The sequence below is a fragment of the Brassica rapa genome, chromosome A05, assembly GCF_000309985.2.
Source record: "Brassica rapa cultivar Chiifu-401-42 chromosome A05, CAAS_Brap_v3.01, whole genome shotgun sequence".
Lineage (NCBI taxonomy): Eukaryota > Viridiplantae > Streptophyta > Magnoliopsida > Brassicales > Brassicaceae > Brassica > Brassica rapa.
In genome coordinates this window covers 23,428,524-23,451,620 of record NC_024799.2, presented here as the reverse complement: position 1 = coordinate 23,451,620, position 23,097 = coordinate 23,428,524, and the positions used below count along the sequence as shown (strand labels likewise).

The window sequence follows — 23,097 nt, the reverse complement described above, 5'->3', positions numbered from 1 at the left end:
AACTAAACAAGACAGAGGTAGCAGTCTCTTCCAACAACATATAAACAGCAGAGAGCAGATCATTAGCTAAAGTCTTAAACCATCAACCATTCATGGTATTAAGCAAATCACATCACAAGATAAGACACAATAGTCCCTTCTTACAACATGTAAAAAGCAGATTATTAGCTAAAGTCTTAAACCACTAACGAAATGGTGTTAACTAATCAGATATATTTTCACGTACTAACTATTATTATCTTCCAACAGAAATCACTGACAAGGTAGCTAATTTCTCTCAAGTAGAGCCTGAGAGAGATGAGTGAGATTACGAAAATTCGACAAAATAAAAAGCGCTTTGTGAGTGGATTGCAAATTATATAAAAACATTAGACAGCAAATAAATAAAGCGATTAAATGAATAGATTAGTTTTTAAACAAGGACTGAGGAATTTCAGGCACGGATAGACACAGCATACAAGAGCTTAATGCCACCGTATGAGTGCGAGAGAGGATCAAGTGTGAAGACAGAACCAGACCACTCAATCTTCCCCCAAAGCTCGTGTGGGTGGCGTAACTCCAGGGAAATCTCGGCAGACCAAATCTCCAAAGGCTCAGAGCCTAGAGAGCTAGAGTTCCAGAAGACGACAATGTTCTTGTTCTTATCAGACTTTCTGCAGAGTTTGCTGATATCATATTCGGACAGCTCATCCAAACCCTTCACTTCCTTCCAATTCAACTCATACGGGGAACACCACAGTATTTTCCCACGGGAACTACCACAGAACAAGAATCCCCCAATCCAACACCAATCGCTTCGGTACCCTGGCTTAGAATCTGCTACTCCGTTTGATATACTGTTATCACTTGGTGAGAAGGAGAAGCTTTGACCATCCTCATCCACCGCGTAAACCTCATTCTTTTGTAACATCAACATGCTTTGTCGGATACTGAGGGGCATCTTCCTCGGACTAGTTACAGACAAGAACTCCCAGGTTTCGGTGTCTAGATCGAACACTTCTGCCCAGTTCGAGGAATCAGCGTCATCCCCGCACCCTCCAAGCACGTACATCTTCTGGTCTATAATGTTTGCCGACGCTGAAGCACGAGGCATCTTCATGGGCGGAAGAGACTGCCAAGTGTTATCGAAACAATCGAAGAAGGAGACATCCGAAGTGGGTTTGCCGTTTACGAGTCCACCGACAACAAACACCCCAAAACACCTCAACACGAAAGCGGACGATGATTCCGGAGGAGCCTTGTCGGATTTTAGATGGATGGGTTTCAGACGACGGTGCACGGGGTTGAGGATAAACCAGCGTGGGGTCGGTTCTGGTAAGATGTGCAACCACAGGTAGATGTTTGACTCGAGACAACGCATCTGGAATCTCAATAGCCGGAAATCAAGGGAAACGATGAGAGATCGGTGTTCCTTGGAGGCCATAGCCAAAGCCGCGAGGTCTACTCTCGATACCTGAGCCAAGCACTTCATAGCCACTTCTTGCGGTAACGACCATATCCCACACATCTTCGTCTTCTTATTCTTCTTCCTCGTTCAAGCAAAAGCAGAAGTTATTAGTTTCGTCTTTGACATGCCTGACTCTATGTATATATATATATAAAGGATAATACCATCTACACACGTTTTAAGGAAATAGAAAAAGGAAATAATACTTTTCTAAACACAAATTATATAATAAAAATCTATGCACACTTTTGAGGAGTCGAGACTCAAGATTGTACACGGAGACAGCAAAGCCACTAATGTCTTGCTGGATAAGGAACTCAACGCTAAGATTTCGGATTTCAGTGCTTGATGAAGAAGAAAACACACACATCAGCACACGAGTCGCAGGAACATAGTGAGTCAAACAAGAAGTTTCATCAGCTTTATATATGTAGATTTCTTGTAACCAAAGCAAACTTGTTTATGCCGCGGATACATAGCTCCAGAATACGCCATAAGAGGTCATTTGACAGATAAAAGCAGATGCCTACAGTTTCGGATTCGTTGCCCTAGAAATCGTTCACGGAAGAAGCAACACGATCACACGATCCAGAGTCGAGACCTTCAACCTTCTTGACTAGGTAAGTTATTATTTTTTCGAATCTAAACCCTAAATCCTAAATACTTTTCTGAAACAAAAAAGATGACTATGAATCTCTCAGTATGTTTCCAAAGGTACACGTTCTAAGGGAGCAAGACAAACTGGTGGAACTAGTAGACCCGAGGCTTGGAACAGATTACAACAGAGAAGAAGCAATGGCCATGATCCAGATAGGGATTCTCTGCACCAGTCAAGTTTCGTCGGAAAGACTGTCAATGTGTACGGTGGTGAGCATACTAGAAGGAAGTTCCACGGTGAATGTTGAGAAGCTTCTTGAAGCTTCCTTCAACAAAGGAAGCGAGAAAGATAATGAGAGCGTGAGGGCGATGAAGAAGCAGTACGCGATGATAAATGAAGAGGAGATGAATATGTTGGATCAGACTATCAGCACCGACGGACCATTCACGTCGTCTTCTACTTCCACGGCCAACGCCAGCGATCTTTACCCTCTTAAGCCTGATTCTGCTTATTGGAACTGTAGGGCCGTTTAGTTATGTATTATGTTCAAAAAAAAAAAAACACTATGAAGCAAGTAATTGTGTCTTTTCTTTTTGTTTTCCTTTTTGTAAAATTTACTTTTGAATTGTGATAAATTTGTATTTAAGACAATTACAAGGTTATGTTTCTTGAAGCATAATATGAGATATATTTTTGCTGAAGGGAATCAACATGTCCAAGACAATTTTAGATGAAATAATGCCAGTGAAGATAAATTATTGTTTCTTTTATTAACTAGGGCTGTTTAGACCGAAGTCTAACTAACCCCACATGGAGACACTATGGAACTATGTTTGATTGCTAACCATAACAGTTAATTTGGATTATATAAGTTATACGAAAATATTGTTGTAGTTCTTAGTTCTTACAACATCTGTACATCTGTTCACAAATGATTGGCTTGTATTTGTTTAATAAGATCCATCTATACTGCCGTTTAGAATATTGCTCTATACAAAACTATTTTCAACTAAACTTAATGAATTGATTAAATATATTAATATGCAGGTCAATAAGTTTTTTCACGGGGTGGCACAAATTGAAATCCTTTTAAACTGAAAAAAAAAACACAAAGAAACGTCTTCACAAAATATTTATGGTGCGAACAAACCGATCAGAGCATGATTTAATTTTGCACTAAAGGTAATATCATTAAATTTGTTGACCGTGAATATTATGTTACTATAATTTTATAATCAACATCTGAAAAAACATTATAGAAAGTTCACGTCTTTAAAGAATACATGTCTCTAAAGAATACAGGTCTAACTGGTAACTATCTCATGAATACTAAAAATAAATAGGAAAATAATGGATAAGAATAAAATTATGTAAGAATGATGAGGAATGGCTATTTTATATGAAATTTAGTGAGAAACAAATTTATTCTTTAATTCTCTACAATAAAAAGAATAAAAAGAAATAATTGTTCCTACAAATGGTAAACTTTATTATGAATGCATTATTCATCTTCATTCATTTGTCAGCATTGATAGCCTAGATATACACAAACAACTGTTCATATTTGATTTTAAGATTTCTTACCAAAACGAATATCGCATTATATGGCATTATAGTTCATGTATTTGACTCAAAAAAACAAACAACAAAATTATATATATACATATGGGTGTATAAAATCCCAGGTGTGTATTTGAATCTCTCTTTATCTCTCGCTCTCGTCTGTGGTGAAATGGGTTTACAGGATAACGCCATTTCTTATGGCTCTATGTTAGTGTTGTCGCTCCTCCTCCTTCTTCCTCTTCTTGCAAAGGGATGTGATATGTTCACGGGACAGTGGGTGAAGGATCCTTCCTACCCTCTCTACGATCCTTCCACGTGTCCATTCATAAGACGCGAATTCGGTTGCAAGAAAAATGGACGGCCGGATCTCGACTACCCTACCTTCAGATGGCAACCACAGGGATGCAAATTAGCATGGTATCATCAGTTAATCTATAATACCTTTTTAATTCTTTCTTTGTTGTTGTTTCTAGATGTTTTGCATCAAATGTATCATTGTGAATATATAACACACACACAAGCCAGCAAATTTCTTGATTTTAACGTTAATTATCATTTATCACACTTGCCTTAAGAAGCCACCGTTATTTTACTGTTTTGTTGTGTAGGTTCAATGGAGTAGATTTTTTGCAGAAAAATAAAGGGAAGAAGATAATGTTTGTAGGTGATTCTCTTAGCCTAAATCAATGGCAGTCTTTGACATGTATGCTACACTCTTCTGTTCCCAAGTCTCCCTATACTATGACCACAGAAGGCACTATCTCAACCTTCACATTCCAGGTAATAATAATACACTCGTTCTGGTTACGTAAAATATATCTCTCAAATAGAAAACCGGGATGAGTTAAACCAAACTAAACCATAAATGCTTAATGTATTCAGGAGTATGGAGTTGGAATAAAGTTTGATAGGAATCCGTATTTGGTAGATATAGTGAGTGACAAGATTGGGAGCGTAATGAAGCTTGATTCGATCAACGATGGAAAGAATTGGTTAGGAATGGATACACTGATTTTCAACACTTGGCATTGGTGGAGCCGTAAATCGTAATTCTTCACCTTTGCCTATTCTTGGCTTAATTAAATCACTAGAAGTTTATGTTCGAATTGTTTTGGGCAGATGGGATTATATTCAAATAGGAAGTAACTTCACAAAAGACATGGACCGCATGGCGGCATTCGAAATCGCACTTGGAACTTGGGGCAAATGGGTCGATACCGTGGTAGATACTAGCAAAACTAGAGTATTTTTCCAAGGAATTTCACCATCTCATTACAAGTAAGTTGTTATACACATTTTCTTAATCGGCAATCAATCAGATATTTTAAACTTTCATTTTGTTTGTTTGGTAGTGGATCTCTATGGGGTGAACCAGCGGCACATAGTTGCGCGGGACAGACGGAACCACTTTGGGGGACAAGTTATCCAGGCGGATTGCCACCAGAAGTTGGAGTTTTGAAGAGAGCACTCGGGAAAATTACCAAACCGGTGACATTGCTAGACATTACTATGCTTTCATTGCTTCGCAAAGATGGTCACCCTTCCATTTACGGTATAGGCGGCCGAACCGGCAATGACTGCAGCCACTGGTGTCTCTCTGGCGTACCAGATACTTGGAATGAGATTCTTTACAATTATATGCTTTAGTAAGAAACATTTAAATATAGGAAAACAACATTATAACATATTTGTTATTGTGTTTGATTCTACATTTGAATCTGAATAAAATAAAGGTCCGTTTCTAATAGACTACATTTTTGTTATTGTGTTTGATTCTACATTTAAGTAGGACTCCATAATTCGACTTATTAAGGAACAAATAAATATAAAATATGCATTCGACGAGTGAAATCAAAGAGGGGGTAGTGAGGTTGAGAAAGGGGATGGATGGTGTGCGACCCAAGCAAGTAAATCGGATGATTACAGGCAAACTACGAATTCGTTAGATTAATAACTTCCATTACGAACAAAACACGTATGAAATTACAAAATTTTCAAGCAATCTCTACATTACTTAGATAACAATGGAATACTGAACGTGAATTAAGAATCATATTCATGCGTTAGCTATGCTCAAAGCCAGACAACCATGGAGAAATCACAATGGTCTTTGCATGATCACCTAATCTCTTACGGTGAAATTCTAAGTAATAGAAATATAAACTATCACAGATACGACAAAAATGGTCCTCAGCTCAGTGGTAGAGCATTTGACTGCAGATCAAGAGGTCACCGGTTCAAACCCGTAGGGCCCTTTATGTTTTTATTCTTTTTCCCTTTCGAAACTGTCTTCTGCTCATTCTACCTTTAGTCCCCTGAATATATTCATTTGTACATCCTAATGTTAGAATGCAAGATCAATTCTAGAAGAGCTACAAGTGTCATACCTGTACCATGGTCTCAAAACTCTTTGCTGGTCGTCTTGTTTTCAGCTTTCACTTATGCAACAAGTAACAGGAAACAATCAGCCACAGATCTTCTTACCAAAGGAAGTCATCTTTTCCTTCTGGGGATTAGATATATATTTTGAAGTAAAGCTGTGGATTTAAAAGGAAACACAGAGAGAAATCTCTTTAACAGCAACAAAAAGAAAATTAGAGTATGAAACAAATCAACAATCCTTCTTTATTATACTGTACTCTACAGGCTTCACCGTATCTGATGCTGCTGTCTTTGGTTCTGTCTATGGTGACGCCTTGATCTCTCTTCCAAGGCACAGAACTGAGCATAGTCCCTCCAGCTATAGTAGTGACACCTGTGAAAAAATATGTTCAAAAAGGACTCTTTACATCATTGAAGTTTGATAATTGTTCAAAAAATAAGAATGCATACCTGAATCTCCAATTATGGCTAGGTTCAAAGTCAGCAACATAAACATTCCCTTTATCATCCATTCTGACTCCTTTTAGTTTTATGATGATTAAAACGAGCCTCGCTATGTTTTCCATCAGCATGTCTCATTTTACTTTGAAATGATCCAGCCACCAATCTTCCCTTGCTGTTTGCACACACATACTCCCTCCGTTCCTTAAAGATACATATTCTAGATAAAAATTTTGTTTCTAAAAAAATTATTTTTTACATTTTCAATGCATGTTTTATTAACTAATTACAAACTTCAAAAATTTTAATTGCACTAATTAATTTTTTATTGGCTTAAAATTGTGGAAAGAAGAGAAACACAAAAAATTATGCAAATTTAATGTGTTTTATTAAAATATGTGAAAAAACTAGAATATTGATCGTTTAAGAACAAAGAGAGTATATTACAAACAAAGTCAAAACAATCTCCAACCCTCAGGGGCGGAGCTATTAACACATATATTCTCTCACTCCGGTCAAGACACGTCACTAAAGGCCGGACTCGTTCAAACGTAGTGGTTGCGTTGCGGATGCGGATGGTTTCGGTTTTTCGCGGTTTTAAGAGATTTGTACGACTCGTTCTGCGGTTAGAAATTGATACGTTTGCAGGACACTTGTGACTAGTTAACTACCAAATGCAGTAGCGGTTAAATAATAAATTAACAATATTTACATTTATATAATAATAAATATATCAAAAATCATAATATTATAATAAATATAAAAATTATATTTAGAGTGTTATAGTTTTAAATGATTAAAAATTATAAAAATATTTTTATTTTAATTTTTTCAATATTAATTAAAATATAATAGATATATTTTAGTATTCTTATAATTCGAATTTAAAATTATTATTCATTTTTGTAATTATATTGTTTTTTTAAAAGAAAAAAAATTATCTTCCCGCAAATGCAAACGCTAGCTGAAACTAGCTTTTAAAATTAAGAGGTTTAGAATGGTTTGAAGCAGTTTGGAGCGGTCTGAGCGATTGTTGCAAAACGCCAACAACTAAGGGTATGACTGGTTTTCCCGCTACCACCCGCAAACGCAGCTTTTGCGGTTAGTAGCGGTTGCTGGCGTTTTGCAACAATCGCTCAAACCGCTCTAAACCGCTCCAAATCGCTCTGAACCTCATAAATTCAAAAGCTGGTTCCAGCTAGCGTTTGCGGTTGCGGGCGTTTGCAGGAGGATAAAAAAAAATTATTTTTTTTCCAAAACAATATAAATACAAAAATAAAAAAATTCAATAAAAAAATTAAAGTGAAATTATAAAAAAGCTAAAATATATCAATTAAATTTTAATTAATATTATAAAACTTTAAAATAAAAATATTTTCTATATTTTTAAAAAATTTAAACTATATCTTTCTAAATATAAATTTTATATTTATTATAATATTATTATTTTTGATATTTTTATAATTGTATAAAATGTAAATATTATTAATTTATTATTTAACAGCTGCTGCATTTGGTAGTTAACCAGTCATAAGTATCCCGCAAACGCACAAATTTCTAACCGCAGAACCAGTCGTACGAATCTCTTAAAACCGCTAGAAACCGCAACCACCCGCATCCGCAAACTCCCGCAACCGCAACCGCAACCGCTGCGGTTAAACCAGTCAGGCCCTAATACTAACCGCAAAAGCTGTGTTTGCGGGTGGTAGCGGGAAAACCAGTCATACTCTAAATAGGCGACATCTGTCATCTTTCAACGATTCGCTGACTGGTTCAAACGCAGCGGTTGCGGTTGCGGTTGCGGGAGTTTGTGGATGCGGGCAGTTGCGGTTTCTAGCGGTTTTAAGAGATTCGTACGACTGGTACTGAAGTTAAAAATTGAGGCGTTTGCGGGTGACTTATGACTGGTTAACTACCAAATGCGGTAACAGTCAAATAATAAATTAACAATATTTACATTTAATATAATTATAAAAATATCAAAAATCATAAAATTATAATAAATATAAAATTTATATTTAGAAAGTTATAATTTTAATTTTTTAAAATTTATTGAAATTATTTTTATTATAAAATTTTATAATATTAATTAAAATATAATAGATATATTTTAATATTTTCATAATTTCAATTTTAAAATTTTTATTAAATATTTTTACTTTTGTATATATATTGTTTTAAAAAAAAAAATTTACCTTCTCGCAACCGTCCGCAACCGCAAACGCTAGCTGCAGCCAACTTTTGAATTTATGAAATTTGGAGCGGTTTAAAACGGTTTAGAGCGATTTGAGTGATTGTTGCAAACCGCTGACAACCACTACTAACCGCAAAAGCTGCGTTTGCGGATGGTAGCGGGAAAACCAGTCGCCCCCTAATGTGTTTTTTTTTGCTCAATTAGTTATCTTCGTTACGCTGTGTTTATGGGATCTGTCTGTGCTTATGTTACGGCTCGAAAGCCCAATAGATTCGATTCAACCCTAATTTTTGTTTGACGAGAAGAATGGAGTTTAAGGCTTGTCACTTCTCTTTGGTCTGCAGCGACTTCTGATATTCCTTAGTATCACTGAAACGCTCTCAGTTATGTCTTCTTCGTGTTCAATCCCTTCTTAATTCGAACAGTCACGATCGAGCCTTGAATCCGATCTTTTTCTTATACTTTCTCTGATGCCTACAATGGAGTTTCAAGAGATTGGATGACTCAAATTGTTGTGAAAAATCTCTGTTTAGTCTTCTGTTCTAACCAAAACAGTGCAGAGTCATCCTCTAATCAAAATACAAGGTTTATTACATAGAGGAGAAAATGCACCAGAAGCGAACGATGCATTTTCTCCACTATGTAATAAATGTTTTTGAAGATCTTTAAAATTTCAGGAGGGAGCAATGCTGCATAAGATTACATGATAACTTCAGCTCATGATCCTTTCCCTGTCTGTATGGAAAGAAAATGCACCTTAGCTTCTGGGAGTGTATCAATTCTTCACTACCGAGTTTAACTAGAACACTGAATTGATTGTGTGTGTGTGACATATTGATTCAAACTTTTTTTGGGGGTTCAAGTTTAAGAGAGCACACCTGTCATTTATTTGAGCAGCAAATGTTGTTTGATTCAAGAATGATTGAAAGCTCTCAACTGTCCTTCGTACCTCTTCTTATCAAAAGACTAATGGCCAGGGCAAGATGGTAGAACATGCCTCTTCCCCAGCAAGAATTGTTACGGATTCCTTCTCCAAGCCAACCGAGTGAGTCATCTTCTCCAATTCCAGATCACGAATCCAAGGCCCAGGAGGAAAAGGAAACTAGCTCAACTGGCTCTTCTATCTCCGATACACCCCGAAACCAAACCATCCATCTTCGGTTCTGGTTATAAGGATTGGTAATCTAAACTCGGAAACAACTGATTCAGAGATACACTCGAAGTGCTTGTCCATTGGCTCTCTCGAAGGGCTTGCTAGGATTAATGAGGACAGTGTTGAAGTTTCCTTTCGAGCTAGAAGCATGAACGAAGCAAATTCTATACTGGAACTGAAGATGTTTGGTTCTTGATTTAGAATCTTTGAAGGCTGTTGTTGAATTACACTCTTGTTAACTTCTCTTTGCAGGCTAAACGAAGCAACCGTAGATCACTCTCAATGGATGGCTGAGGTTGTACCAGAAGCCGATGAAGCTTCTAAAGAACAAATGGGTAGGAGGATCAGTAGTTCTTTCGAAGATATGAAGACGCAACTAATGATGCGACACATTCTTGTGAGAGACTTGGAAATGTTGGTTCACTCGGTAGTACATCTGGAGAATCATCCAATGGATCACGAAGGAACTAAAGCTTTGGGATGTTTTCAAGAAGCCTAATGGCGCTTTTGCTTATTTGTCGAGTCTCTACTTGATAATCATCAATTGAACTGGGGTTAGTGTGCCAAATTTTTAAAGTTAGGGATTGTAACGAAACTATCACAAATTACAGGATGAGGTAAAGTTTTTGAACCCCGTTAATGGTTTTTTATGGGCTAGTGATCTGCGCAAAGTTGCTTGAAGACAGTTGTTTGGTCTGTTTTGTGTGTGTTTTGATAAGACATTGTTGTGTGTGTTTTGTTACTTTCTACAGGTTGAGCTTGCATGGATGTTTTTTTTTTTTTTTCTGTACATAAACGAGTTCATATCTGTTTTTTGTAATAATGATTTGATCATTTTAATCTGCAGTGTTTTTGTCTTTCTTTTAACGTTTGAACTAGTGCGGGTGTTGAATTTTTTTTTGTACTTTAATATTTTTTCTTGATTAGTATTATACATTTTATATGTGTTATCATATAAATATTTGTATAAGTATATTTGAATAATTTTAAGTTTTTATTCATCAAAATCGAACCCAAGTGAAATCGGCTAATATGGCTACTTTTGGTTATTTGATTATTTTAAATTATTTGTAATTTGAATTCAAAATATTCAAACTGAATCGGTTAATAGGTTACTTTTAGTATAAATATCCGAACATTTTCATATACATCAAAACTGAATCTATACGAACTTGGGAAGATCCGACCCGAAACCTACATGAAAATTTATAATACCCAAATGAAGCCTAATTTTGTAATCCAAAAATTTGATATTCAAAAGATACAATTCGTAGTTGAACAAGTACCCGAATATCTATGCCTAACGGATTATATAAACAAATAAACTTTTTTTTGACTATTCTCTTGTCACAAATGGAGCGATCTCTTAAAGATTATTGGGAAAATTGTTTTTTTAGAGCAAAAAAATAGTAACTATGTCCCTTTAGACTAATCTATACTACTTTATGTCCTATTAGACTATTTTTTTTCAAAATGACAGTAATGCCCTTAAAATTGTAATTGTTTTATTCCTTTTTAGTTTTTTTATTTTTTTTGTTCCTTTTTCGTTTTTTTTTTTTTTTTTTTTAAAAAATCGATTTTTTTTTCAAAATATAAAAGTGAATATTCCCAAATATTTTGTTTCCATATTTTTAGGAACTGATTTCTTATCCGTAGAATACAACTAATATGTAGAAATCGGTTTCTACAGTTTTTTAGAATTATAGTAATGTTTAGATTTTGATTTCCACATGTTTTAGATTTATAGTAAATCTTTAGAAGTCGGTTTCTACGTGTTTTAGATTTATATTAATGTGTAGATTTTGATTTCTAAAGATTTTAGAACGGTAGGTTAAGCGCAAAATGTGTATTCTAAATATTTTTAGAATACCCCTATTTACGTAGATCACATATTCTAAACATTGTACATTCAATGAAAAAAGTGGATTTCGTTTTCTACTTGTAGAATGTCATTTCTACTTTATTTAGAACATCATATGAAATTTATAATTTTAACTTTTTTATAACTCGAAAAAATACCACTAAGTTCATATAGGTATTTTATCAAAAACTACTATTTTTCCAAGAAAAATTTGTTTGTAAAACTATTTATTAAATTTATTTTCAAAAATATTAAAGGGTGTTATAGGAAAATATGATACAAAATATAGATTAGTCTAAAGGGACATAGTTATCATTTTTTTGCTCTAAAAAAAGTTTTCCCAAGATTATTTGAGAATTGATTTGTATATGTGTCATCACTATATTCATAAGAGAAAAAATGACATAGTTTAAGAAAAATATGACACATCATCAAGTTAACAGTGACATGTAAAATTTTGTATATTAAAATTTATGTTTTTGGTAATTAAATATGGCAATGATTATTTTCTATATACAGATTTTTTATTTTTGCAAAATTTCATAATATAATAATGACTAATAAATTTTATATCAAAAATATTTTTTTGCATAAATATTTATTTTGGTAAGATTTTAGAAATATGGTAATAGTTATTTCTTTATATATATATATATATATATATATATATATATATATATATATATATATTAAAATAATATATGTCACATTAATAAATAAATAATAATTACGAATATAAGATTTTTCCATCAATTTATAAATCATATTTTTATTATTATATATATTATCAAATAACTGAAGTTATAATTATATATTTTTATCAAATTATATATGTAATTATATTAATGTATATATTTATTATAATTGATTTCTATATTTAAAATAGAGTATTTAAGTAAATTATAATATGAATTAAAATATTCTTATGAAATGGATCTGTATGACTTTTTACGGTAGAAAAAATGTTATTTATCTTTTATAGAGAAAAATATCATAAAAAGAGAATGGAACTCTTTGAATTATTCATTATTTATTTTCTATCTATGTGATACTATATGGAAAATAAAAATTCGGGGATATATTTGTGGTTAATGTGGTAGCTGAAAATTAGGGTCGTGATAAGCTAAGTTAGTAGGTAGGTGATTGATTTTAGGAATATTTTGTAACTACAAAGATATTAAGTGCAGTACACTTAGTAAAATAAACTCCATGGAAGTCCGTATTTTTTAAGCCCTCGACAAGCTGTTCTCGGAAAAATCATCATTTTTAAGAGCGGATCATCGGAGAGGCCAAAATTACCGGGTTCCGACTCTCAGTTTAACATGACTCTTTTCTTTTTGCGGCAAGCGGATAGTGTGGACATAGCTGAGCCTCTAGATGGTGGTATTGGTTTTTTGTGTATGCCCTTGTTTAGCTAGATAGAGTTATGTTTAGGTTTATTTTTGTTTTTCTGTTTCTTGTTATTTTTTGTAATTCTGTCAAAACTTAAAAGCTTGGTAATGATATCTTTACATTTTTACCAAAAAAAAAACATAACACAAAACCGGAACTCAATTTCACAATTGGATGTAAACCGAGTCAAATTTGTAATATGCATTCTTATGCTAAATGTGCTTAATGTTACACGAAGGTTTGGTAATGCTTCTGTTTTTTAAGTTACAAACTGTATTTTATAATGTTATAAAATATCAAAGAAATGAAAAATGCGGTAGCTGCGGTAAACTGAACCGAGTTGTAGCCTGGTCTGAGGTTCAAAGATATGATTATTTATAGTGGTTTTCGAGTTGGGCTGGTAAAGCCCGATTGGTAAAAAAAACGTGAAAACCTAATTATTTACTAAATAACTGCACTTAACGACGATGGCACAAGATGTAATTAAAATAGTGAATTAAAGGTTAATTTCCAATTATACTTTAGTTTTAGTAGATTAGATATTCGCACACGTAAAAAGACAAAAGCTTGTTCAATGGTTAGGCTAAAACTCAAAACCATGTGGTTAAAGTGCAACTTACAATAGAAATATTTTTATATATAAGAAAAGGATTTCACTCAAAATTTTAGGTGAAAATTAAAATTTTAAATTCATGAAAGTTAAAAAAGTATATCTTATGTTCTAAGAAGATACATTAAACCATATGACTTGATATTTTTGAAATTATTTAACATTATTGAAAGTTAAAAAACTATATCTTAAAGTTGAAAATACAAGTTTTACAAAAACTAACATAGAAGTCTTCTTGAATTAGCTAATAACATTAACAAGCACGAATGTTGTTAACCTCATAATTATTTTCAATTAAGTTATAAGTTTCATTTAGTAGCTTCAATATTGACAAATATACATGAATTAACATGAAAATGTTAAAAAAATCTTTATAATCTTAGAGAAAATGAAAGTGTATAACACGTTGACGTTGAAGACTTCCATGAAACTTCTGACCGACTTTCATGGAAGTCGTCAAAGAAGTCATTTTTGCAATTGAAAATTTACAAAGGATGACTTACAGGGAAGTCTGCTCTACATGAGACTTCTTTGGAAGTCGTCTTTGTAAATTTTGGCTTACTTTTGTTTTCAAATTTTTTTTGAACATCTCAGAGACGATTTCCATGTAAGTCGTTTAGAATGAACATGTTAGTTTTGTATTTGACTGTGTTGTGTCAAAAATTTGTCATTTTTAGACGACTTACAAAGAAGTCGTCCACATAAAAACAAAATTTCAATATTTAATTTTTTGTTAAACGACTTCCATGTAAGGCGTCTCGGGTTAATTTTGTAATTGAAAAATAAACTTTAAAATATTAAATTTTCTTGGGACGACTTACATGTAAGTCTTCCGGAAGACGACTTACACGAAAGTCGTCTGTGGTAGCCAAAGTTTGACTGGAATCTCGGAATAAAATCATGGAAGACTTACACGTAAGTCGTCTAACGGAAGACTTACATGTAAGTCGTCCGGATGAAATTAAATATTTAAGTTTTATTTTTTAATTACAAAAGTAACTCGAGACGACTTAAATGGAAGTCATCTAGCAAAAATTAAATATTGAAGTTTTATTTTTCTGTGGATGACTTCCACGTAAGTCGTTTAAGAAAAGTCAAATTTCGGATACAATCCGTTCAAATGCAAAATTAACATGGCTATCCTAGATGACTTACATGGAAGTCATCTTTGGGATTTTTAATTTTTTTTGTAAACAAAGAAAACCAGAAGACTTCCAAATAAGTTGTCTCAAAAGATACACATAGAGTCCATTGCAAAACTAACTTATGCATTGACCAGAAGACTTTTGTGTAAGTCTTCTACATCCAGAAGACTTACACGAAAGTCTTATGACGGACAGATCTAAAAAAAATTGATTTAATACCTTAAATTCATGAGATAACTTCCTTAGCACACATAAGTCTTTTTTCAAGCACCCAGAACCTCAAACGAAGGTGACCCACCAAAAATCGTGAGCTTGAATGGCTCTATGAACCTTAAAAAATTTTAGAATCAAAATTTTGGGTTTTTTCTTATGAATATAGAAAGAAAGTGAAAGAGATATTGTTTTTAGTTCATATGAAATGAGAAAGAATGAGTGTAAATCAATTTTGGGTGCATTAAGAGCTTCAACTTGGTTATTCATAGTGGTTGGTGTATTGATGGAAATTACATTCTTGTAAATGCTTGAAGATGATGGGGTTAAGAGAGTAAAAAATCAATTTTCGAAGAAAAAAATTAATGGCATTTTCGTAAATAATTCAAACTTATAGGGTGAATAAGGCAAATGAAATTTCCAAAAAAATCATAGTTTAGTTTTGTGTTTGACTTTGTGTTTTTAGTCAATTTTGCAAATATCCCATAATAAAAGTACATATCACAAGTATTAAGTATATTACACATTTATTTGTAACAACCCCAGAAAAAAATATACATTCTCTTAAAGTGTGGATCAAAATCTATTTACAAGGTTAGACTAGTTAAAGATAATTTTGTGCTGATGATTTTCTAATTTTTGGTTCATACCAAATTAACTTGAATTAGTTATTTCCGACAAATCTATTTTTCTTATATGAAAAATGTTTAGAAAATATAGAAACAGGTAAATACATGTTCAAACGTTTTATAGGCTAATAGATGAGATATTTCGTGTCTCCATTTTCTTTAAGTCATATGTGGTAAAATAGCCTAGTAGATCCTCTTATTAGACAGAGATATTTACACCCACAGATACAATTCATCTTATGAACTACACTTTAAGATACTTTGATCTTAGTGGACACTTTCTCTTAGTGAAATGTCTAGCTTAACCCTCACCTCTTAATGAAAGTGAGTTTCATAAATTCTCTAACCAGAACAATTGGTTTTCCTAACTAGTAACAATAAAACAAATAATATATTTTCAGATATTTTTTACTTGAATTTTGAAAGAGTCGATCTCTTTTTTCTTTCTCATTTTGTAGATTCCAAGAGACAAATTCTAGTTTTATCTCTCTCCCGACTTCTTGTAGATCTAGAAACTCAAACCTTCGCCAAACCGTAATCAAGTTTCTAGAAATCAGATCCTCTCCGGCGATAGTCGATTCGTCATTAGCCACAGCCAGCCACCGTTGATTGAGAAAAATCCACCATGAAAGGTGAGTTCCGTTTCGTACTCTGTCTCCGCCGCCGTTGTTTCTTCATCTTCCACCCACAGTCACCGTTAACGATTTTTCCTTTTTAAGATTCTGCAGAGGACGCCGTAGACCACCGTCTTCCCGTGAGACTCTTCGCAACTGATTCATATATGAAAAGTTAGTTTCTTCTCTGATTGTGGTGGTGGATGTCGCGATGGTAGATGCCGTGGTGGCGGATGTAGATACGGAGGTAGAAGACGTGAGGAGGAGGTGGCTGTGGATGCCGTGATGGTGGATGCTATGGTGTGGATATGGATACAGAGGTGGAGGACGTGAGGAGGAGGAAGTGGTGGTTTAGTTTTGTCTGAGTTCTCGATATAAACCTCAACTCTATGTTCTTCTGTTTAAATCTGTAGAAAAGTTTTATCCTTTATTCCTCAACTTCGACATTCACTCGCCACCTATCCTTGATTCCTCACCACTTCACAACTTGTCTGACCACTGCTCGTCGCACAACCACACAATCCCCGTCCACACATCGCCCGAACACACACTTCGCAACCACTCCACTCCTGACCACACATCGTCCGTCCACATAACCTCTGACCATAAAGCTGCCGAACAGTTTACGCCTAACCATGACTTACCCGACCACAACTCACCCAACCACAACAACCTTAGCAACCCATCTCATGTCGCCACACATGATACACCTTTTGTTTTGTTCTTAATATGCCTTTCAGCTTATGTCTATTCATGTACTTTAATTCCACGAACTCAGTATGTGTGGCTCTTTTGGTATTTAACTAACATATTACATATTCATGCCTAACTTCATCTCATGTCCACAGCTGCGTGTGCATTACAAAGCTAACCACTGATTCAATACACACACAACGGCTTCGCATGCATCCATGCCAATCCCATCCAAGTCAAAGTAACGGTCTTGCCCACCAAATTGTGTACACAGAATTTGCCCACATAAAATTTTGTAACATTTTCGTGTCCATATAAATTGTATCCACAGAAAGTTGTATAAAGGAAAAATAAGTTTGTAATGTTAGAAAGTTATAGTGAAATCTGCTTACCTTCTCTCGCACCATCTACCAAACACCTTCATAGCACTCCATATTCGCTGCCGTTAGATCTTTTTAGCTTTTAAACAGATCCAACGACCAAAAACAATTAACTTTATCCCATAAATCTATTTTTTGACTTAACCCTTTTATCATTTATTACAACTGAATAAAAACTTAAGAATTTTAAGTTTGATTCTTTAAAACTAACACACTTCTCTTTAGACAAAAAGAGGGTTATTTTTGTCCGAAAAATTACAGCTGGCTATAGAATGTGTGCCAACTAGAGAATGTGTCTGTTAGGGAAAACAAAAGTCACAATATGTCTCTCAATGTAACTCTCTCTATTAGAGGTAGTTGCAGAGTTCAAATCCCGCTTGATGAGATGGTAACAGAGTTGGTGCGAACAGTGAGCCACTTGCTCCTCTCTTTGTATCCACCTTAATATATCTTTTACTAATATAATTTTTCTTATGAAACTCCAAAATGCATATACTACTACATCAACAAATACATTTAATAAAATCAATCGTGGACTAGATATATTCACATATGTCTCTCTCAAACGAAAATAAAACGAAACAAACTCTTTTATAATCTGTCAGAATTTAAAAAGTAATACAGTCTACAGAGCAAGAAGCAATGAATTATTTTAATGCTTTGGGCCCTTGGTTTTTCTCAGTCTGGCCAGGTTTACTTATTATTATGTGCAAGTTGCAAATTTAAATCCTCTATCCTATTAAATTACAATGTTGACTCGCTTATCTTCTTGTGTCCTCTCCCTCTCTCTTCTATTTCCCAAATGACTTTGTGAGTAAAAGTCTCTCTTGGAGTCTGACCAATTCATTGTCACATACACAAATCCTTTCTTCTTGGAACATTGTCCTGCATGCCTTCTTTTCATGAAGCAATTGTTTATGTTCCTCTGAAGTCGTTTATGCTCTTCTCTCATTGACGAAAATGCATGTCTTCATGTTTCAAATTTTTTTATAAGAAAAAACAGAAATTGCGGTTTGGTTGGATTCATGATTGGTTATTGCGATTTGGCTAAAAAATGGTATCGTCTTTATCAATTTAAAATAATAATAATAAAAAATTGGAAAAATAAAATAAAAGAAAACACGTAACTCGGCAGAACCTACACTCCTCTCTCCCGCAGCTTCTCCATCACCGCCGTCTGTTGGTGTAGACTAATAGTAACCCAGCATCTAGCATCCCGTAAGTTGTGTTTTCCGTCTTGATATTTCTTTCGAAAATAGATTTTAATGGATTTGCAATTGAATTTTATTAGGAGTATGCACAACGGCATTGTTTTGTTTGGGGTCGATTTGTAAAGTCAATTTGGTATATAATGCATTTTGGTGGTGAATGAGAGTGTATAGGCAGTATAATGGGACCTAGATCGATCCGCACCTGAAAACTAATTAAATTTGTTCTTGATAATTGTAGTAATATTGTATAATTCAGAACAACTGGTAGAACCGTGGATAAATGGAAAACTAGGAACAACTGGTAGAACTGTGGATAACTGGAAAAAATAGAAACAACTGGTATAACTTTGGATAATTTTAGTCAGTTTGTTGAGTTTGTTCCTTTTTTGGCAGAATACAATGAGCAATCACGTCAGATCGTTGGACGGAAAGAATCTGGTGGTTTGTGATATATGTGGTAGTCTGGAAAAGAGTTACAAGATGATGTATAGCTATTTGTACATGTTAGAGCAAGTGAATCTAGGAACAAAAACCTGTGTGAAATTGGATTAGGCATGTAAATTCAACTACCTCCTCATAGCCTTGCGAGCTTTCATTGAAGGATTTGCAGAAGAGTGACATGGCTGAAGAACGGATATGGTGGTGTTCTAGTTTTCGCGAAAGATCAGGATCCTAATCGTCACAATTATCCACTTGTGTTTGCAGTATTAGATGGAAAGTATCATGCTAGTTGGACTTGGTTTTTCGAGATGCTTAAAAGTGTTATACCATACTCTTTTGAGCTAGTTTTCATGAGTGACATAAATCAAGCCTGATCTACGCTATAGCAAACGTGTTTTCACAGGCTCACCATAGTCATTGTTTATGGCATTTGAAGGAAAATGTGAAATGGCATGCTTGTAAAGTCAACAAGGATATAGTCGGGCTAGATTCATGGAGTTGGGCATATATTACACGGTGGCTGACTTCAACTCTACTTACAATACATTTAAGATAAGATATCCTTCAGCGTATACGTATGTGCATGAACATACTGAAAAGGATAAATGGCAAATGTTTTTTTCATGTGACATGTACAACTTGGATACAAATAACAGTGTGGAATCAATGAAGAACGTGTTCAGCGAGGTGGGCCTGAATACCAATGCTGAATTGTATCATCAGGAAATTTTCTGATTGGTTCAATCAACATCGAAAGGATGATGTTTCTGGATCAATCGATACCAAACGGATACCTCTGGTTGAGAACTACTTCCACGATCTATGGGCTGTTGCACAAAAGCTACTTGTACGGGATCTTGATAGTTATGAGCTTGAGTACGAGATCACCGACATTGATGGAAATATGTTTTTGGCGAACTTGGTAGGGAAAAATTGTACATGCAAAGTGTGAGAATATGAAAAGTTTACTTGTCTGGACAGACTGGCTGCTTACATTATTTCACTAAGAACGTCAATGGGGGAATTGGCAGGCGCCTTGATATCCATGAGTTGTGCTCAAAATACTATTGGACGGAATTATGGGGATTGGCGTATTCCAAGACACTTTATGTTGTGCGACATGTCTTCTTAGAATGTATCGGATCACATCAAGGAGGTGAAGATGATACCTCCGAATCGCATCCGTGGAAGGGAAGGAGTTAAAAGTTAATTATTTGGATGAATTATGAGTAATGCATTTAGCTATATTCTCTGTTTATTTTGTGTTTTGGTATCACTCAAATTAACCGCTAAGTAGTGATTTTTACTCTCTCAAATAAGAGGTTCAGTTGTAGTACTTCGGGATCGAATCCACAAAAAGCTAGGACACACAATAGATCATAATCATCATGTGATTAAGCTATGTAAATTATTAGAACAGTAAATAAGCAGAGTGAACAAGATAGTTGTTCAGTTGATTGGTTTGAGGTTTGTAACCAATTAAATGAAAGCGCTAGATCTAGGGTTTCAGGTAATAAGGATTATAGACGTATAGAATACTTAGGTTGTCAATCCTAGAACTCGACTTATTATGAGAAAGTATTCCAGATTTCGCTGTTGAATCAATCCTATTGACTAAGTCCAATACCTCAGCTATCGCTTCTTGATATGGATCGAACGTCGATCGCCGCTATGGTAAGAGCGTCGATCGATGTTTTCTTAGGTAAGCTATAGCGAGTTGATCGATAGATTCACTAGTATTGTTTAGATCAGCTGTCGGTTGTTTCTAGCAATCCTAACTCAAGAGAATCTATTCTGGTGCAGAACCTACCGTCATAGTTGTCCACTCCTACATTCAAGGTTCTAGTTAGCTACTCTAGAACACAGTCATTAATAACAATTCCTTGAAGGATATTTATCACCTTAGCAATTCTATATTTTGGGCTAATCCCTCATAACCTTATTGAACCATAAATCTACCGAGTCAATTACTCATACATAGCAAAGTAAATCATAGCAACAATATGAATAAACTGCATAAATAGAATAGAGTATAAAACTAGAGTTTCAATACAAGGCTCTGAATGAGTCTTGGATCTTCTCTCTAAACTACCAAAAACTCTAAATTATGTTTGCTGTGAAAAGTAAGAAAGTATGAAAGCGCGTGTTGCCTAGAACAATGACGGAGCACATAAATATTAGGTTAAAGTCGGCCAGGAGTATTTCTGTAATGTGTTTGACTTGGATTTTAAGTCGGCTGGAAACCAATTCGGGTCTTGCGCTTTTCGCTGTCGATCGACGGCACTGGATGTGCATCAATCGATGTTAAATTCTGAATGTCGACCTCCAGACTGGTTCGATGGTAAGCTAGGGACTTCTTCTCATTTTATCTTCAAAATACACCAAAATTACCACTTTCCTGCAAAACACTCATGAACCTGGTAATATGGTAAAATGACTCCAAAACAGAATAATTACATCCTAAAACACTAATATATCATGGCTAAAAGTGGGTAAAATCCATGGTATATCATTATGAATGCTTCGGAAAACTGCGTAAAACTTGGTTATCTACTTTATTTTTGTAATGACATTAGTATTATCTATATCAAAACTCGGGTCATAGTTTTACATTTGGTTTCTTTACTACTTATAATTATAAGAAACGTAATAAATGTTTTTGAATTTTTTTTTAAACTAGTAATATATCCATTATAAGACCTTGTAATTCCAATTACACTTTCTTAATGAATAACTTCTTACAAAGAAATTTTTTTGAGTTATATCTTTATCAAAATGTTATTGCACAACAAAATATGGCTAACATTTTAAAGTACTAAAATCGAAAGTAAAAATAGAAAACCAAAGTAAAAGGATTAGTAACACTAAATAAATTAAAAACCACCAAAAAAAAAAACTATGACCAAATTTCGTAACACTAGTATCTTCAGTATAACTAAGAACAAATCTTTGGAGGGAAATGAATTTTTTTTGGCACTTTAACTATTTAAAACATTTGTTCCAATTATCTCACTTTTTCTTTTATGTGTTCCGAAAATCATCGAAATCTCTCTCTTCTCATCTCAACCACACAACATCCTCTCACTTTCACTTTTTTCTTATCCATCTCTCTCTTACAATTCTCTCTCTAACAATTCCGAGAGTCAAACCGGTCAATTTCTCGAATATACGGACCCCCCCCCATTCTCCTGTTAGATTTCTGCTCTCTTCCTTAGGGGTCTCTCTCTCTCTCTCTCTCTCTCTCTCTCTCTCTCTCTCTCTCTCTCTCTCTCTCTCTCTCTCTCTCTCTCTCTCTCTCTTCTTATCAAACACAAAAAGTGAAGATGGAAAAGTGAAGATTGAAGTGGGTTCGGGATCGTCCACGAGGAGCCAAAATTCTGGTCAGAAATTGTGATTTTGTAGCTTACCAGCGAGTATAACGTAAGCTTGGACTGACAAAAATCCAGGTCAACGATTTTTTGGTTGTCCGCGTTTTAAGGTATGAGATATGATAATTGAACTTTTTAACTAGTGATTCAGATGTGAAATGTAGATTTAAACTAGAATTTGGACCTTGTGGCAGCTTGGAGATGAATGCAAGTACTTCTCTTGGTTTGATGAAGAGGAAGGTAGAAAATGGCAAAAAAGAGCTTTGATTGAAGCCCGTGATGAGATCCGGAAGAAGAATAGAGTGATTAAGCAGGTAAATAAAACAATTTAAGAAATGAAAAGCAATTTGGAGAAGAAAGAGACAGTGAATGACGAAAATGAAGATAAAATTGTTAGAAAGTTTGGAGAATTCTATGTTTAAGTGTTTTAGATTGTCTTAGAGATGTAAACATAATCGTAACACTAGTATCTTTGTATAATCACAACTTGATATCATGAAATTGAAATTGATACACGATATCATGAAATTGAAAATGCAACATCCAGAAAATGAAATTGAAATTATAACATCCAGAAAATGATAGCTTCAAACTTCTACAAACCGAGAAAGCATATAGTTTTTCAAAATAATCCGACATGAAACATCAACAAAAAAAACTTCCAATCCTAAATACATACTCTGGATTACTTTCTTCACTTCCTCTTTGATCCTTAAAACTCTCGATCCCTTATGGCCTTCCTTCACAAACGGATGGGAACACCAT

General features: G+C 34.4%; 3 protein-coding genes, 1 long non-coding RNA gene and 1 pseudogene across 4 annotated transcripts; 4 read left to right on the top strand and 1 right to left on the bottom strand.

The window, feature by feature from the left end:
• Nucleotides 1-302: 302 nt before the first annotated feature.
• LOC103869987 (F-box/kelch-repeat protein SKIP6-like) lies at nucleotides 303-1,561 on the bottom strand. The gene has a single exon (XM_009148071.3). It carries the CDS (start codon nucleotides 1,505-1,507, stop codon nucleotides 434-436), a length of 1,074 nt encoding a protein of 357 aa, XP_009146319.1. The 5' UTR covers nucleotides 1,508-1,561; the 3' UTR covers nucleotides 303-433.
• A 382-nt stretch (nucleotides 1,562-1,943) lies between these two features.
• Nucleotides 1,944-2,721, top strand: LOC108872003 (probable leucine-rich repeat receptor-like serine/threonine-protein kinase At3g14840). Its single transcript, XM_018659125.2, has 2 exons — nucleotides 1,944-2,067; nucleotides 2,149-2,721. Exon 2 carries the CDS (start codon nucleotides 2,150-2,152, stop codon nucleotides 2,576-2,578), a length of 429 nt encoding a protein of 142 aa, XP_018514641.1. The 5' UTR covers nucleotides 1,944-2,067; nucleotide 2,149; the 3' UTR covers nucleotides 2,579-2,721.
• A 999-nt stretch (nucleotides 2,722-3,720) lies between these two features.
• On the top strand, nucleotides 3,721-5,371 carry LOC103869985 (protein trichome birefringence-like 41). The gene is made up of 5 exons (XM_009148070.3): nucleotides 3,721-4,025; nucleotides 4,217-4,388; nucleotides 4,491-4,654; nucleotides 4,728-4,886; nucleotides 4,961-5,371. The coding sequence occupies exons 1-5, from the start codon at nucleotides 3,778-3,780 to the stop codon at nucleotides 5,253-5,255; spliced, it is 1,038 nt and encodes a 345-aa protein (XP_009146318.2). The 5' UTR covers nucleotides 3,721-3,777; the 3' UTR covers nucleotides 5,256-5,371.
• A 3,270-nt stretch (nucleotides 5,372-8,641) lies between these two features.
• On the top strand, nucleotides 8,642-10,656 carry LOC103869983 (annotated as a pseudogene).
• Nucleotides 10,657-11,822: 1,166 nt separating this feature from the next.
• LOC117134427 lies at nucleotides 11,823-18,440 on the top strand. Its single transcript, XR_004458594.1, has 3 exons — nucleotides 11,823-15,565; nucleotides 15,607-16,257; nucleotides 16,345-18,440. It is a non-coding gene; the product is annotated as an uncharacterized LOC117134427 (long non-coding RNA).
• The last annotated feature ends 4,657 nt before the right edge of the window (nucleotides 18,441-23,097 follow it).

Coding starts and splice junctions, on each gene's coding strand:
- LOC103869987 (XM_009148071.3), bottom strand. CDS start 1,507: ATGTGTGGGATATGGTCGTTACCGCAAGAAGTGGCTATGAAGTGCTTG.
- LOC108872003 (XM_018659125.2), top strand. CDS start 2,150: ATGTTTCCAAAGGTACACGTTCTAAGGGAGCAAGACAAACTGGTGGAA.
- LOC103869985 (XM_009148070.3), top strand. CDS start 3,778: ATGGGTTTACAGGATAACGCCATTTCTTATGGCTCTATGTTAGTGTTG. Junction 4,026..4,216: donor CAGGGATGCAAATTAGCATG/GTATCATCAGTT, acceptor TTTGTTGTGTAG/GTTCAATGGAGTAGATTTTT. Junction 4,389..4,490: donor TCTCAACCTTCACATTCCAG/GTAATAATAATA, acceptor TAATGTATTCAG/GAGTATGGAGTTGGAATAAA.